This window comes from Mirounga leonina, unplaced genomic scaffold (assembly GCF_011800145.1).
Source record: "Mirounga leonina isolate KUSES-001 unplaced genomic scaffold, KU_Mleo_1.0 Mir_173, whole genome shotgun sequence".
Lineage (NCBI taxonomy): Eukaryota > Metazoa > Chordata > Mammalia > Carnivora > Phocidae > Mirounga > Mirounga leonina.
In genome coordinates this window covers 56,529,260-56,545,203 of record NW_023270447.1, presented here as the reverse complement: position 1 = coordinate 56,545,203, position 15,944 = coordinate 56,529,260, and the positions used below count along the sequence as shown (strand labels likewise).

The following is a 15,944-nucleotide window of genomic DNA, read 5'->3' as shown; positions in this document are numbered from 1 at the left end:
CCACATCTAGGTATAAAGAGTAAATTACTAAACACAAAGTTGAGGAGTAAATCTTAAATGCAACAAAGTGGGGAAAAATTCCCACATTACTTCAAAGGTGTAATAGCTTACTTTTCAAGACACACAAAAAAGCCAGAAGACAATGTAATACCTTCTTTAAAATACCAAAGAAAATAACTTTACCAACCTAGAGTTTTATATCCAATAAAACCATCCCACATAAAACTAAAATCAAGATGTTTTCAAACAAAATCGGAATTCACAGCCAGGAGAATGTTATAAAAGAAGTATTAAAGGCAGAAGGAAAATGACTCTAGAATCCATATGGGAACATGGAATTACAGGAAAGAAGGAAGAATAATAGAAAGGATAATGAATAAAATGAAAGAACATGAATAAACATTACTATATAAATAAAATTAATTTCTTGTGTGTTTTATATATGTAGAATTAAAATGCATGACAAAAATGTGCAAAAAAGGGGCGCCTGGGTGGCTCAGTTGGTTAAGCGACTGCCTTCAGCTCAGGTCATGATCCTGGAGTCCCGGGATCGAGTCCCACCATCAGGCTCCCTGCTCAGCAGGGAGTCTGCTTCTCCCTCTGACCCTCCCTCCCTCTCATGCTCTCTGTCTCTCATTCTCTCTCTCGCAAATAAATAAAATCTTAAAAAATAAAAAAAAAATGTGCAAAAAAAGGGGGCAGGTTAAAAAGGGTTAAATGTTTTAGGGCCCCATTACTGTTAGAGAGGTCAACGAAAAAATAATTTGTCATGTATGCATTTTGAAATCTGTAGAGGAACCAATAAAAAAAAGTTAAAAATGAATAGCAAATTAATAAAAAGGAAAGTAAGTTATAAAAAATACTTACCAATCCAAACCAAAGCCACATCAATCTACATAAAAATTCTAGATTTTAATTCTTCAAAAAAAACCTTGTGCTACTCACAAGATATGCACTTTAAATATAATGATAAAAAGAAAAAAAAAAGGAAAAATACATACCATGCATAGACTAGCCAAAAGAAAGCCATTGTAACTACAAATATCAGATAAAACGTACCGCGAAGCAAGGAATATTATTAGAGATGAAGAACCTTCACAATAAAAGGTTCTGTATCCCACCAATGACATAGCTTCAAAATATATAAAATTAACAAAACAAGAAAGAAATCTTGAGGCTTAAACCTTTCTTGGAACTTGATATCTATCTATCATGATACAGAAAAAATTATTTTAATCAGATCATATATGTAAATGGGAAATAAAACAGAAAGCCTTTAGAGGAAAACATAGGAGAAAGTCTTGAAGTACACAAAATTTCTAAAAATGTTAATCAACAACAAAAAACTATAATGAATTGAATTCCTTAGGATTAAGAATTTCTTTTCATCAAAAATGTCATTAAGAGAATAAAAAGACAAGGCACAGAGTGAGAAAAGACAATTACAAAACATATACCTAAAAATTCATATCAAGGATCTATATGGAACTCTCAACAAAAAACCAAAAGGAGACAATTCAGTACAAAAATTGGCAAATGACTTGAACAAGCACTCACAAAGGAGAATATCCAATGGCCAATAAGTATACTCATTAGTCATCAGGAAATAGCAAATTGAAACCATCATATGATAAACTACTTCTTACCAAAAGGCCAAAATGAAAACACACACAGGCGCAAGCAGGCGCGCACACACACACACACACACACGCCAATTAAGTACCAGAAAGGATGTGGAGCAAGTATAACTCTCATACACAGGTAGTAAAATCACTTGAACAATTCTTTGCCAGCACCTTCTAAAGCTGAATGTACACATACCCTATGACTGGGCAATTCCAAATAGGAAGAATACATACATACCCAAAGAAGAATACATACATATCTTAATAAGAATACAATGATACCCAAAGTATGCATAAAATGCTTATAGCAGCTCTATAATAGCCCAAACCAGAAACAACCCAAATGTCCATCAACAGAGGAATGAATAAGTGAACAGTAGTATTTTCATATAATAAAATACCATACAGGAGCAAAAGTGAAGAACTATTGCTAAATACAAGATGTCTGCAGTACAAAGAAGTCTGAATTGCAAAGTCAAAGTGAAACAAGTCAGAGAAAAAAGTAGATACTGTAGGATTTCATTTATATAAAGATTAAAACACACAATACTAATCTTGCTATTAAAAATTAGGATAACTTTTACCCCTGGAGTGGCAGTAGCTGAGAGGAAAGAAGAGAAGCTTCTGCAGGGCTGATAATAGTTTATTTCTTGATTTGTTAAATGGTTTACAAAAGAGTGTGCTGATTTATTATAATTTATAAACTTGTTACTTATGATTTGTGCATTTTCTACATATATATACACTGTACTTTGAAAACAAGCTTAATTTAAAAACAGTATGCATATAGCAACTTAAAACTGTACAAACTGATGGAATGTCACATAATCCAGTTATATCATCAGGACCAAGCCTAGTACCCAACATGACACTCATGATAAATGATTGTTTTTTAAACTACTGAATGAAACAAACAAACAAAAATCAAACACAAAAAGAATACACTGTAATTATTCCCCAGCTGTCCTTCATATATATGTTTATTTGCCTTACCTCAGAAAATATTCTCCTATTGATGTTCTCTAATATTAAACCCAGTAAACCTGACCTGCTCTTTTCCTCTTTTAAATATTTAATTAACATAAAAATCAGTTGGGAAGCTGCTTCAAAATAATTATTTCTCACCCCACCTCCCCTCATTCTACCATTTAAAATAAAATATTTGTGGGAAATGGAATTGTTTTATACTGGGCCACAAAAGAGTCTCCACACTTTGAAGGCTATAAAATAATTATCATAAAGTCTCTACTTACTGACTCTGAGATAATTATTAGTAACATTGTTTAGAGTTCAGATGATGTCAAACATTTTGCATAATGACTCAGGTCAAGCAGGAAGTTAGAGAAGTTGCCTTTAGCAAAACCACTGACTTCCATTGAATGGAGGTTGTATCTTTCTTTCTTCTCTTTCCAGTGATTTACTATTATAAGCTTTAAGCATCTTCACTGGTTTTCTTGCCCAATTAGAAAAGGCCTTCAAGAGAAAATTTTAGAAACTAACATATAAATGTCTTTGATGAGCCTGATGTGATTTCAAGACATTTTTTACCCGATCATGGATCTCATCGCAGTTTGAAGGTGAACACCAATCAGAATGGAATCTGTGGGCATAAAAAACAAAGGTGACTTGTAGTCAGAGGGAGAGAAAAATAAATCTTTCCAAATGCCAGACATAGGAAGTCATTTTTTTCCTTATCCCTGTGTGATAACATAGAAAGATTAAAATAGTATATTTTCTTCATTGACCAAGGATGAGAGGCAGATGTAAAATCAGGCACTGATCCTCTGCAGAAGTATTAAGTCTTTATAATATGTGCAATAAGTAGTCTTAATAAAGTTTGGCGTGAAGTAGTGAGAGCATAATGATCTCCTTACATAAGTCTTTAGAGCTTTACCTCTAAATAAAGATACAGATGTTCAGATTAGAACAATAATTCCATGTATAGTGCCTTTAAAATTAGTTCTTATTTTCCAGTAATTTAATCCCACTCTCTTAAATTATGTGGGAGAAATTCCTTTCTGTATACAGAAAAATAAAACTAATTTTATGAAATGAATAAAATGTTTAAATAGATGAAAATATTATTTAGAATCCTATCATGTTCTTACTCCCTCAAAATATAGAGGAACATAAAAATTGAATGATCCCCTCTCCGCACAGATACCACTCCTCTAGTCTCTCCTGTAAGTGTGTGTGTGTTTTTTTTAAGTGAATATTGAAAAACAGGAAAGGAAAAATGTGACTTTTATTAAAATCTGAGTTGTGGAATTACAGAAGAAACAGAGCAACCATTCTTCTTTCTGATGCCCTTCCCAAACTCAAAACTGGCATTAGTTTAACTAAGCTACTTTATTTACCTTATACAACTAATAATGAAAACCTCCAGGTCCATCTGATTATAATTCATCTATATCAAGTGTTACTGATAATTCCTTCATAAAGGAATGGGTACTAAAATGCTAGCTGCTTACATCTTTGCTTTTTTTTTCTCCCAGCTTGTTCTTGCAAAGTTATAATTTTATGTTTATACAAGGTATAAACTATTAAGCAGGAAAAATGATTTACATCTGTTTCAAAGACTGTAATCAATAATGGATGATTAACTATATCTAAATTTTAATATCCTACATTTGTAAAAGGAAGTGTCACTGCATCTACACAAGTATATTGTCTGACCTTGTTATTTGCTACATATGTAACCCATCTTGAAAACCTGAGATCCAAATATTTAGTTCCAAGAGGATCTCTTCAGTGTATTATGAGAGGATCCACTAGTCTGTGCTGTGGTATAAGAAATGATTGCCTAACAATCTTTAACTTCATTTACAAAATTCAAAACTGTAAGCATGATTAAAAGGAATATCAGCTCCTTTTTAATTAGATTTGCAAGTATTTCTTAGTCTGATTTTAGTAATAACTCTACAGCCTAATACAAATGATAAGTCATAATATTAATATTTATACTTGGAGGAGAAAACTGCCTCTGAAATGTAACACTTATAATAAAAATTGCAACCATTTTATGTGTGTTAACTCTATTGGAAATATTTTTTTTTAAATGGGCTTAAAGCAAAAAGCACCTTCACTATAAATAAAGAAATTCATTTGCTTACAGTCACTAATAGAGTTTTTGAAAGTCTGTTTATTCACATACATGATTAAGGAGTCAACATTTTACAGTAATCTTAGAGGAAAACTTACTTCATCTTCATGAATAACTACCCAGATAACCTCCTATAGCTGTATATTTTGTCATACTCCCAATTTTGCTGGGGACATACAATCTACATTTATACCAGTTTAAATTGTTTACTGATTCCACTGGATTTTATAAACACTCTGTAAGTGTACTGCTCAGTAACCTAAAAAGCCATATCAGAGAACGTCTTATATATAAGAACACCTTATATTCGGTACTGAGTGTACTGAAAAGGATGACATGTTTTTGTTCCTAGTAATATGTCCTATAGACATTTTATTTTCTTTTGTAACTAAGTCTAAATCTTTTTTAGAACACACACTCAAAGTAGAGGTGTTCTACCTTAGTGAAAGTAAAAAAGTTTATCCTAAGGAGTACCCCAATAAAAGTTTAATTTATTTAGATTTTATTTTATTTATTTTAAAATAATTTATTTTAAAAGCACCTCAACCTTCCTCAAGTGATAGGTGAAATGGGTCATGTTTAATATTAGAGCTACTCATTTCCTTCGAGAAAAGAACTTAACTACATCTACTACCAAGCATCAGAATAAATGTGTAAATGCGGCTCACTACTAGAAGCCATCACCTGAACTGGAATATGAAAAAGGGACAGTTGACTTTAGCTAACCCCAGTAAAGAATTTTTGAGTATAGCCTCAATGAAGAATTTATCAACTAGGGAAGACAGGCTTCAAAAGCTGGGACAAAATTACAGACAAGGACAAAATAACATGGGACTAAAATTCATATTGTACTACAGCGGTAGAGACAACTGTGGAGCTGTGCAAAAGATGTGAAAAGGCAGAAAAATAAAACAATGTTTATAAAAACATATCCAAGGAGATACAGGTAAAAAATTTCCTGAAAACCTACAGAGATGGCAAAGAACCCAAAGAATAAAACCACAAGGGCTTAATTCTTAAAGTAAGGAAAAAGAGAGTAGCACTGACTACATGTCTGAACATCTGAGCAGACACGGAAATTAGAGAAAGTCCCCTGACAACTGAGACACAAGTTACCAGACTTCAGCAGGAAAATCTCTCCTCAAAAGTTTCTCTTGAACTTTAAAGCCTATAGAAACAGAGATACGTATCTCTCTCGTAAAATATAGAGATAGATCTTTTAATCTATCTGTCCATCTCTATCTATGAACTCCATGATCCCTCAGGCAGGATTCTAATGGCCTAGAAGCAACATTAATCAAAATTCCCCATCTGAGGATTAGGGTCTCCAGCAGACCTCCATAGATCCATTTGAATGCTACAGGGCTAATGAGGAAACAGACAAAGCTATCTGTTCAGAATAGAGATGTTTTAATACAGCTTCCAAACTGATACACTCTTGCTCAAATCATCAGTTTTGAGATGAACTTTTTGACAGACTATACAGTTAGTTTAAATTTTGTCAATTATGTCTGACAGTTGTAATAAGCTGTACAAATTTAGTGTGTTACATTACCTTTTTGATACCATCTGTAAAGATAGATTTTATATCCATTTGTTGATGGCATTTCTCTTAGGTGTTCAAATTTCTATAAAAATTTTAAACTACCTAGGGTGGGCTTTTTTTTTTTTTTTTTTAATTTATGACAACTCTGTTTTCTATGTTACTATTAGTGAGTGAGGCAAGGAATATCCAATTTGAATTTAACAACAACAAAAACAGACAAAGAGGAATTATTTCTTTCACATTCAAATTATAACAAGTATCTAACTTTGGTTGTCAAAGCTTTTTTAGAGGGAGGCTGGAATCTTTACATGGTTAAGACTCTCCCGGGTAGTTGGGGAGGGTTTATTTGAGGAAATCAGTTACCATATACCAACAATATATGCCATCATCATTACCACTAAAAGGAATGTATAATCTATGCTATTTTTATACATTAGCCATGTCCATAATGTTAAGTCCCTATGAATCTCTTGAAAACAAGCCAACATGCACTATTTTTCACTTTTATGAATTACAGTATTTAATTAGGGTTAAAGTGACTCTAATTAATAAACTCACCAATAGTTAATAAACTCACTTCAAGAGGACTGGGTTGGGGAGGAGTATGTAGTACTATATAATATGTAATATATTCTAAACAAAAAGTAAGCCTTTTAAAATCAAATTATACTTGTATGAATAATCATTTCACATACATAATTGCTGCCTTGTCTTTTCTAATAATGATTATTCAAAAAATCAGTATAGAAAGAGAGACTAAGCATTACCTTTCCCTGAGAGAAGCTCGATTTAACACAGGGCTTGGAGAATGCTTCGGCATTGTTGAGGGTGCTGAATGGACGAGTAAGGTCCTTGCTGAATGCTGTGGCTTGCTACATGACCGTGAGCTTAAATACTCATCACACCTTTCCAAAGAGTCATCAAAGTCTCTCCCATGGGGTGTCCTGATAACCTGTTTAAAAAAATATTTGCATACACATAATAAATGTGGTAATATTATACATACAACCTTAAGAATCTTTGTAAGAGTTTAAAAAAAAGTATAGGGGCGCCTGGGTGGCTCAGTTGGTTAAGCGAGTGCCTTCGGCTCAGGTCATGATCCTGGAGTCCCCGGATCGAGTCCCACATCGGGCTCCTTGCTCAGCGGGGAGTCTGCTTCTCCCTCTGACCCTCCCCCCTCTCATGCTCTCTCTCTCTATCTCATTCTCTCTCAAATAAATAAATAAAATCTTTAAAAAAAAATAAAAATAAAAAATAAAAAAAAGTATAATGCCACAGCTATATTTGAAGGTAAATTTCAGAATGTAGCAGTCATCGTTTTCACTGTAAGATTAAATATTAAATATATCTGGATTATTCATTCCACATGTCTAAAATTTATAAAACTTTATCAATTCCAAGGGCTTTTGAGTAGTGGAGGGGTAAAGGTAGGGGTGTACATATAAAACAAAGGGCAATACACAGAAACTAACTATAGCCCAGTTTAGCTATGAGGCCAAACAGAACAGAATTCTATCCTAATACTCATTCATTGATTTATTTGTTCTGGGGACAAATGAATAAATCAGGATAGAAAAATTAATAAATTCCTACCCTTATTATGTGGAGCTTCAATTCTAGTAAAATTTACATTCTACTAATGAGCAGCTTTCATCCCAGAACCAAATAGCATGTGATTCAAATGGCTCAGTTACAGTCCCAAATAACTGACTAAGAAATATGTGATCTACATGTCTAAGGATGGTAAATACCAGGAGAAGAAAATAAAGCAGGAAAGGAGATAAGAAGTGCTGATGGGTGGTGTGGGAGGGGTATGGAGGGAAGAAGCTGCAATTTTAAATAGGATAATCAATGGGGACCTCACAGAGAAAGAGAACGTCTTAGTAAAGACCTAAGGAGTAAAGGCCTGAAGACCTTAGTAAAGACCATAAGACCTAAGTCATGGGGACATCTGTAGGAAGATCATTCCAGAAAGAGAGAAAAATAAATGTAAATAAACACACCTATGGGGGTGCAGTGGAGAGCACAGCCTGGTATATTAGAAATAGCAAAGAAGCCAACAAGGCTGAACTAAATAGTAGGCGTTGAAGTTAAAAAGGTAGATTTTAAGGATTTAGGTTTCTATGCTGTGACTTTTTTTTAAAAATGAGATCTCCCTGGCTACTATGTTAAGAACTGTCTATAAGAGGGGCCAAGGGCAAGGCAGGGAAATCAGCTAGGAAATGATTATAATAAAATATGGAAAAGGATGCTGGATTGGATTAGAGTAATAATCAATGGAGGTGAAAAGTGATCAGACTCAAAAGGCATTTGAAAGATAGAGTCAACAGGATTTGCTGATGGACTGGATGTCAAAGATAACACCAGTCTTTTGGCCTAATCAACCTGAAAAGTTGAGTTTGTATGATTTAGTTATACCCTTCCAACTGGAAGGATGGAAGAGTAAATGTTAGGAGTCTGTTTTTGGACATGTTGAACTTCACATATCAATTTATTAGTCACCCAACATATTAGAGTAGAATTTAGGAGAAGAGTCCAGGATAAAGATACAAATGGTATTTAAAGACAGGGCACTGGATGATATCATCAAGGAAGAGAGCATAAATAGAAGAAAACATCTCAAGACAGAGCCCTGGGAATACACTACTACTGAGAGGCTGAGAAGATGAGAAGTAAACATGAGACTAAGGAGTGACCAGGGAAGAAGGGGAAGAAACAGGAGAATGTGTTGTCAATTGAAGAAAGCATTTCAAGTAAGGGCAGTAACTAAGTTAAATATTGCTGATAAATCAAACTAGAAAAGATTGCGAATGGACCTTTGTATTTTAGCAATTGGAAGGTCATCAGTAACAACAAGAGTAGCATTGATGGAGTGATGGGAGTGATAATCTGGAGTTGAGTTAGGGGTGCCTGGGTGGCTCAGTCGTTAAGCGTCTGCCTTCAGCTCAGGTCATGGTCCCAGGGTCCTGGGATCGAACCCCTCATCGGGCTCCCTGCTCTGCGGGAAGCCTGCTTCTCCCTCTCCCACTCCCCCTGCTTGTGTTCCCTCTCTCGCTGTGTCTCTCTCTGTCAAATAAATAAATAAAATCTTAAAAAAAAAAAAAATCTGGAGTTGAGTTCAAGAAAGAATGAGAGAGGGGAATTGCATTCATTTAATAAATATTTAACCCTCCAGTCACTATTTTAAGTGATGCGACTACGACAGTGAACACAACAAGGTCTCTGCCTTTATGAGCCAATGTTCTAGCAGTATTATTTCATCAATATCTGACATTTAAGGAGGTCAATTTGATCTTAGGAAAGCCACCTAATCTTTCATATATAAAATAGGGTTAATAATAGCTATCTTATAGATCTTCTACAATTTAAAGTACTTTGTAGAATGTCTAGGTATATGAATTAGTTATACCATAAATATAAGTCCTTTATTATTAACTACCAGTCCAACACAACTTTTTGCTTCAACACTACCACAATTTTCACTGCTTTCCAGAATTATAGCAACATATGAGTCAGCAGTGAGCTGAGAGAATCAAGCTTTCATCCCAGAACCAAACAGCATGTGATTCAAATGGCTTTACAGTCCCAAATAACTAAGAAATATGTGATCTAGACTGAATAAAAAATCGAAAATTGTTCCACTGTTAGCTGTTCACAGAGATAAAGTAAAAGCACAGTAAATGTTAAAAAAAGATCAAAGAGGTCCATGGTCAACAAATGTAAGGGTATATATAAAAGAGACTTACGGGAAAGAAAAAGTGCCGTAATGCTGTTTCTAGAGTTATATCCAAATACGAGCTCCTTGGCTTATGCTAGAGAGATTGTTTTCTTTGTTAATTTTTTTTTAAAGATTTCCTTTATATATCTGAGAGAGAGAGAGAGAGCACAAGCGGGGGGAGGGGCAGAGGGAGAGAGAAAAGCAGGCTCCCCACTGAGCAGGGAGCCCCATTTGGGGCTCTATCCCAGGACCCCGGATCATGACCTGAGCCGAAGGCAGACACCCAACCGACTGAGACATCCAGGCACCCTTCTTCAACAATTTCAACGCCAACTGAGTCATGTTGGCTAGGAGCACTTCATTTTTTGTTTACTAAATTTTCTCCCCAAACTAGTCAGCAATATTTTAAATACAGCACTTTCCTCTATTTATCAGAATATTCACTGAGAATCTTTTGAACCACATGTTAGCTCATACTCAGGTCTAGAGAGGTACAGGGATTTGAATGCACAATCTAGATGAGATGTGGCATAAACACAAAGATAACTGACGATGAGATATGCTGTGTCAAATATATCCTAATGACAATAATGCAGAAGGATATTCAACGATTTTGGTCTGAATGGTGGAAGTCTCATGGAGGAGGTGGGACTGGAACCAAGGCCATAAGTAAAGAAAGAGAAACGGCATTAAGAGTGGGGGAAAAGGAGAAAGGACAGATGCACACTGAGTATGATAACTTGGCTATCTCTATAGGAAAGCAATAGGAGAGAATATCTTAGAGGTGGAAAGGGGCACATTATAGAGAACTTTAAATGCTATAACCCAATACTATTCAACATTTATTAAAGCATATTTTATGTATAAAATACTGAACAAGGTAGGAGAGAGCAATCACAGATAAGACCTCAAAGAAGTTACAATGCATGATGGCAGACATGAAAAAACAAGTACTGATAAAATAAAGAGGAAGGAAATTAGAATTAAATAGATATATAATAAGTAACTGTGCAATGGGATCACAGCTAGGATGTAGTCTTTCCATGGAATTAGAGTAAATATTTGTTTTGTAATGTTTTATATCTACATGGAGGACTGAAAGGTATAATGAGGGGGTGAGTCTTTGATAAGAATCCATTTCAAACTTTGAGTCTTAAGCCTTAGCTTAAGAAACATTTCCATAGCTCTTATGAGTTTTTCATGGGTTACTTACTCACTTTCAGAAATCAAATGGAATATTAATGTCTTTGGCTCATTACTGAAGAGTTCCTTTCTTGGATGATTCCTCAAGAACACTGGCTTACAGTCCAAAGACCTGGGTTCAAATCCCTGCCTGACCAGGTCATCTCCTTCCCAAGCTTTAGTTTCCTTATCTATAAACTGGGCAAATAATCTTCCAGGTTTGCCACAAAAATGTGGTAAAATTAGTGAAAACACAAAGCAGAGAGTATAGCTTATGAGAGAGAATAATATTTATGTCCTCTGTTTACAGCAATCTTCATATTTCAGCATAAAGGGTATTTTTTTTACATTTATGGAAATAATTCTTTAAATGCCCTAAAACCTCAAATATGTAACAATTCCAAGATTGCAAATGTTAAAATGTATCAAGATAAAAAATTTAGTATTTTTAAACCAATCTAAAACTGTTATAAGTAGAAAAGTTTCATACATAAAATTAATTGTAATTTCATAAATGTAATTATGCAAATGACATACTTTTCAAATTTGTGATATATAATGGTTTCGTTACACTATACTCATGAAATAAGAGTCCTGAAAAGTTGTTTACATGATAATCTGATAAATTAAATCACATTAATGGCCATAACATTTTATATTTACAGGAACTTCAAGATCCAATTAATGGAAGGAAGAATTAACTACTAAGTATAATGGGAAACAGGAAATTCACTTATCCAACAAGTATCTATTGAAAGCTTACTTAGTGCCTGATACTCAACACCATGCTCTAAAATTTCTCCTTTGTCGTGGGGCATAAAATTTAAGAAATAAATACAAATAATTCTAATGGCTAAAATTAGCTGGGAAATAGTTGAGAATAAGGAGTGCAGGAAAAAAGTGCAGTACAGGTACTGCTTTGAGGATGGTAAGAAAGTAAAGTTCTCATTCAAAAGAGAGAGAAGCAGGGACACCTGGTGGCACAGTCAGTTAAGCTCCAACTTTTGGTTTCAGGTCATGATCTCACGGTCGTAAGATCAAGCCCCACATCGGGCTCCATGCTCAGTGGGGAGCCTGCTTGGAATTCTCTGTCTCCCTCTGCTCCCCTCCCCGTTTGTGCTCTCTCTCTCAAATAAATAAATCTTTTAAAAAAAGAGAGAAGCAGATATTGGTAACTAAGAGGAGTTTCTCAGTTTTGCCAAGAATATTCCTTAGTGAATTCTATTTCAAATGAGTAATCAGTTCCTATCTTATCTAGTTTAAAAATCCATACACTCAACTACCTGGTTTGGTTTTAGAAAGATGTACTTTCTTTACACTGGAGAATTGAAAAGAAATTCCAACATAATACAATGAAAGTGATAAGTAATTCCTTAAATAGATCAATCCTTGTGTGTATGTATATGTGGGGAGTATCCCTTCTTAGACCACTGTTCTATGCATTTATATAAATAACTTGTTTCATTCCCACAACAATCTTATGGGGTAGATATTTTTATTCTCTGCACCTCATAGCAGAGGAAACTGAAGCAAAGTAGAACAGCTACTAAGTAAGGGGGTGTCAGGCAGGTGACATATGAGAGACCTATGGCAGATCTCCCAAGTGGAAAACTCTCAGAGACCAAGCCCCTCAGGATGCCTAAAAGGAAAGTCTCACAGAAGATGGTCTCACATCTGATTTACTAACAACCCAAAATACAGAGCTCAGGAACAAATTGACAAACTGTTCTCAAAGAAGAAAGACATCTCCAATTAATTTTATGATGTGATCATAATAATGCTACCAAACCACTCATGGATAGTAGAAGGGTAATTACAGACCACCCTCACTAGAAACCATCTATGGAAAAAATGTTAAATAAAATATTAAAAAATTAGATTTAGTAACATTAAAGAAAAAGAATATAACATGACCAAGTTGGGTTTATTCAAAGTATACAAGGATAGGCTAGCATTAGAAAATCTATTAATCAACCCCATAGATGCTGAAAAAAAGGCGTTTGATAATATTCAACATCCATTCATTATTAAAAAAATATTCCTTGCAAACAGGGAATTTCAAAAGGAACTTTGTTAACTTGTTAAAGGATATTTAACAAAAACCTACTGCAAATAACATTCATAGGTGTGAAACCTTAGACATGATCCTATCAAAGACAGGATCAAGACAAGAAGGCACTGTATTAGGCTATGCTGCCGTAGCAAATTAAGTTCGAAAATCAGTGGCTTAACATAATAGAGGTTCATTTTCCCCTGTGCTTTATAGTAATAGAGGTTAGCAAGAGAAATTATACTTCACAAGACTGTCCAAGCACTGTTTTGATGAGGCACACTGAACAACTTATGGCTGTATGATCTAGAACATGAGGCCTCCTTGTCACTGCAATGAGAGAGAGTTCATATCAATTCATCTATGCTTCACCCTGGAAGGGATCCACATAATTTTCCATCATCATCCAGATAGAGTAGGCCCTATATACCTGCAAGAGGGCTTGAAAAGATGGAAGAGGACATGAATAGCAAATAAGCAATAAATGTCTCTGCCACGTTCACTATCCCCACTCTTATTCAACATGTGTATGGAAGCTTCTAGTCAGTTAAGACAAAGAAATAATTTGAATGGCAGAAATAAAATTCATTATTTGCAGATGACACAGTTTCTTCCATTAAAAAATTCAAGAATATCTATGATAAGAATGTTATACAAAAATCAACCTCAGACCTATATGTCAGTAAAACACACAAAAAGGTAATTTTACATAAAAGACTCTTTACAGTAGGCACCAAAACTATAAGGTTTCTAGGAATAGATCTAACAATGTGCAACACATTGACGGAAAAGCATATATAACTTTACTGAGACACATGAGAACTGAGACCACCTGCATTCACATGGCTTAACTATCAGATCAAAGAAATGAGGCCCACCTACCTGAACATGACTTTACCATGAGTTCAAGGAAATTCTTGCCCAAGAAAATAATGCTACAAACCAGTAAATAACCATCATTTGCTTCAGGACATTCCCATAAATCATTTACCTGAACAGCAGTCTGCTCAATCATCAATCAGCTCCCTTCTCGAAACAATAGATTCTTAATCTAGGCAAACAATTCCCTTCTCAGGACAACAGATCACTTAACTGGACAAATCCTTCCTTATCAAATAAACTGTTTACTTATCAAGACTTGCTTTAAGACCCCAATCTTTGTGTCCATTAATCCTAAACTTTTATATCACAAACTTTGTCAATTAGATACCCTCAGTAAAAGCCCTACCTTAAAACACTGGAGCTCAGACCCCAAAACCCTATAAGTATCTGCCGTTAACCTTCCCCTTTCAGAGACACTACTCTGATTGCCGAGGTGGTGGCTCCCCCTTACTGCATTGTGTCGTACATCCAGCTTTGCTTGATATCAACAGACTCTTTAGTTATTGTGGTGGTCTTTGGGTGAGTAGGCAGTAGACAATCCTAGAGTCCAATAAGATATTAATAGACACGTTCTTGCTGCCACAGCAATGAACTTCAATATAGAAACTGCATTTTTCTGAGACTTCTTGAGCTTCCCTCCTGAGAGTTTCTCTGACTACATAGTGAGGTGGGTGAATCCTGGTGTTGGGTCTGGGCTCTGACTTCCTTTTGCTGAACTTCCCAAATGCTTACCTCATCTTCTAGGAATGCAGAACCCTTTAGTAATCTTTTCATTATGTGATCAGGTCTGGAAACTCATATCCCCAGTGGAAGTCTGTCTTTTCATTAACAATACTAATATGTCTCTATCTTTGTTACGTTTTGTTGTGAGCCTATAAGAGGAAGGTCATAGGAAAATGAACAAACGTTAAGCTACTAAATCCATCCTCCAGTCATCCCATGGGTGAATAGGCTCTGATATTCTTATCACACCACAATCCTTATAGTAAAAACTCTGCCCTGTGTCACTTGTCAAAGTATCATGAAAACTTCTCCAGTTTTTTTTCTTGTTTTCTCCATGGGAAAACACAGCTTTAGGAGAACTTGCTTCCAAACCTTCCATCTTCCCAGAATTACAGATTTGTCAGGTCTCCCATCTGAGACAACAAGGAGCCCGAGACACAAGGTATACAAGCAACCCACTGGCCAACATTACTAGACTCGTGTGTTTGCTTCACTTTAGGTCTGTACCCCCAAGTTAGATTCAAGCTGCTTCCATGTATTCACACCATAATTTTTAAATCATACAGTTACTGTTGTAAGCAGCATAATTTCAGCAATGTCTATGCAGAGAAATTCCTCTGCTACCAGGGCGGCAGGCCCGGCAGGATTCAGCATTGCTGCAAATTGATAATTGCTGATACAGTTCCAGTTGCTGATACAGAACTTCTAGTTCTTCCTTTTCCAAGTTCTTCCATTTTCCCAGCTATCCTGTTCCTGCTCTAACAGAGTATATTAGATATGGGGTTCAGGTAAGGTGGGAATGTGAGAAAGGGGAGAGAGAACGTCAATTCACAGGTCACTGGGTCATAAGGAGCCCCATGCAGATATGATGGACTGGCCATCCATCACCCAAAGATCCTGGCCTTCAAGCTAGACTCAAGTGGCTGTATGGAACTTCGAGTGGTCTTTCTTGAAGAGGACATGAGTATGTTCTAGGTGAGGGAAGAGAGGTATGCAGAGATATTTGGTGGCCAGAGGGGCAGACTGTGTCAGATATGCTTAGCTGTCCCCTAAAATTTGTGTTTCCTCTTATGTAGTATAAGATTAATGGGAATCGGTGGCCTAACCAGGATCTC

General features: G+C 35.4%; 1 protein-coding gene across 7 annotated transcripts in view; it reads right to left on the bottom strand.

The window, feature by feature from the left end:
* Nucleotides 1-15,944, bottom strand: part of SPATA6 (spermatogenesis associated 6) — a 137,640-nt gene that overhangs the window by 38,708 nt on the left and 82,988 nt on the right. For 5 of the 7 annotated variants that reach the window (XM_035018604.1, XM_035018608.1, XM_035018609.1 and 2 more), the window contains 2 exons: nucleotides 7,042-7,226; nucleotides 3,126-3,225 (listed from right to left, as the gene is read on the bottom strand). In XM_035018604.1, the coding sequence (XP_034874495.1) occupies nucleotides 3,126-3,225; nucleotides 7,042-7,226 (285 nt within the window). The remainder of the gene's footprint in view (nucleotides 1-3,125; nucleotides 3,226-7,041; nucleotides 7,227-15,944) is intronic. The other 2 variants (XM_035018605.1, XM_035018610.1) reach the window with 1 other exon arrangement.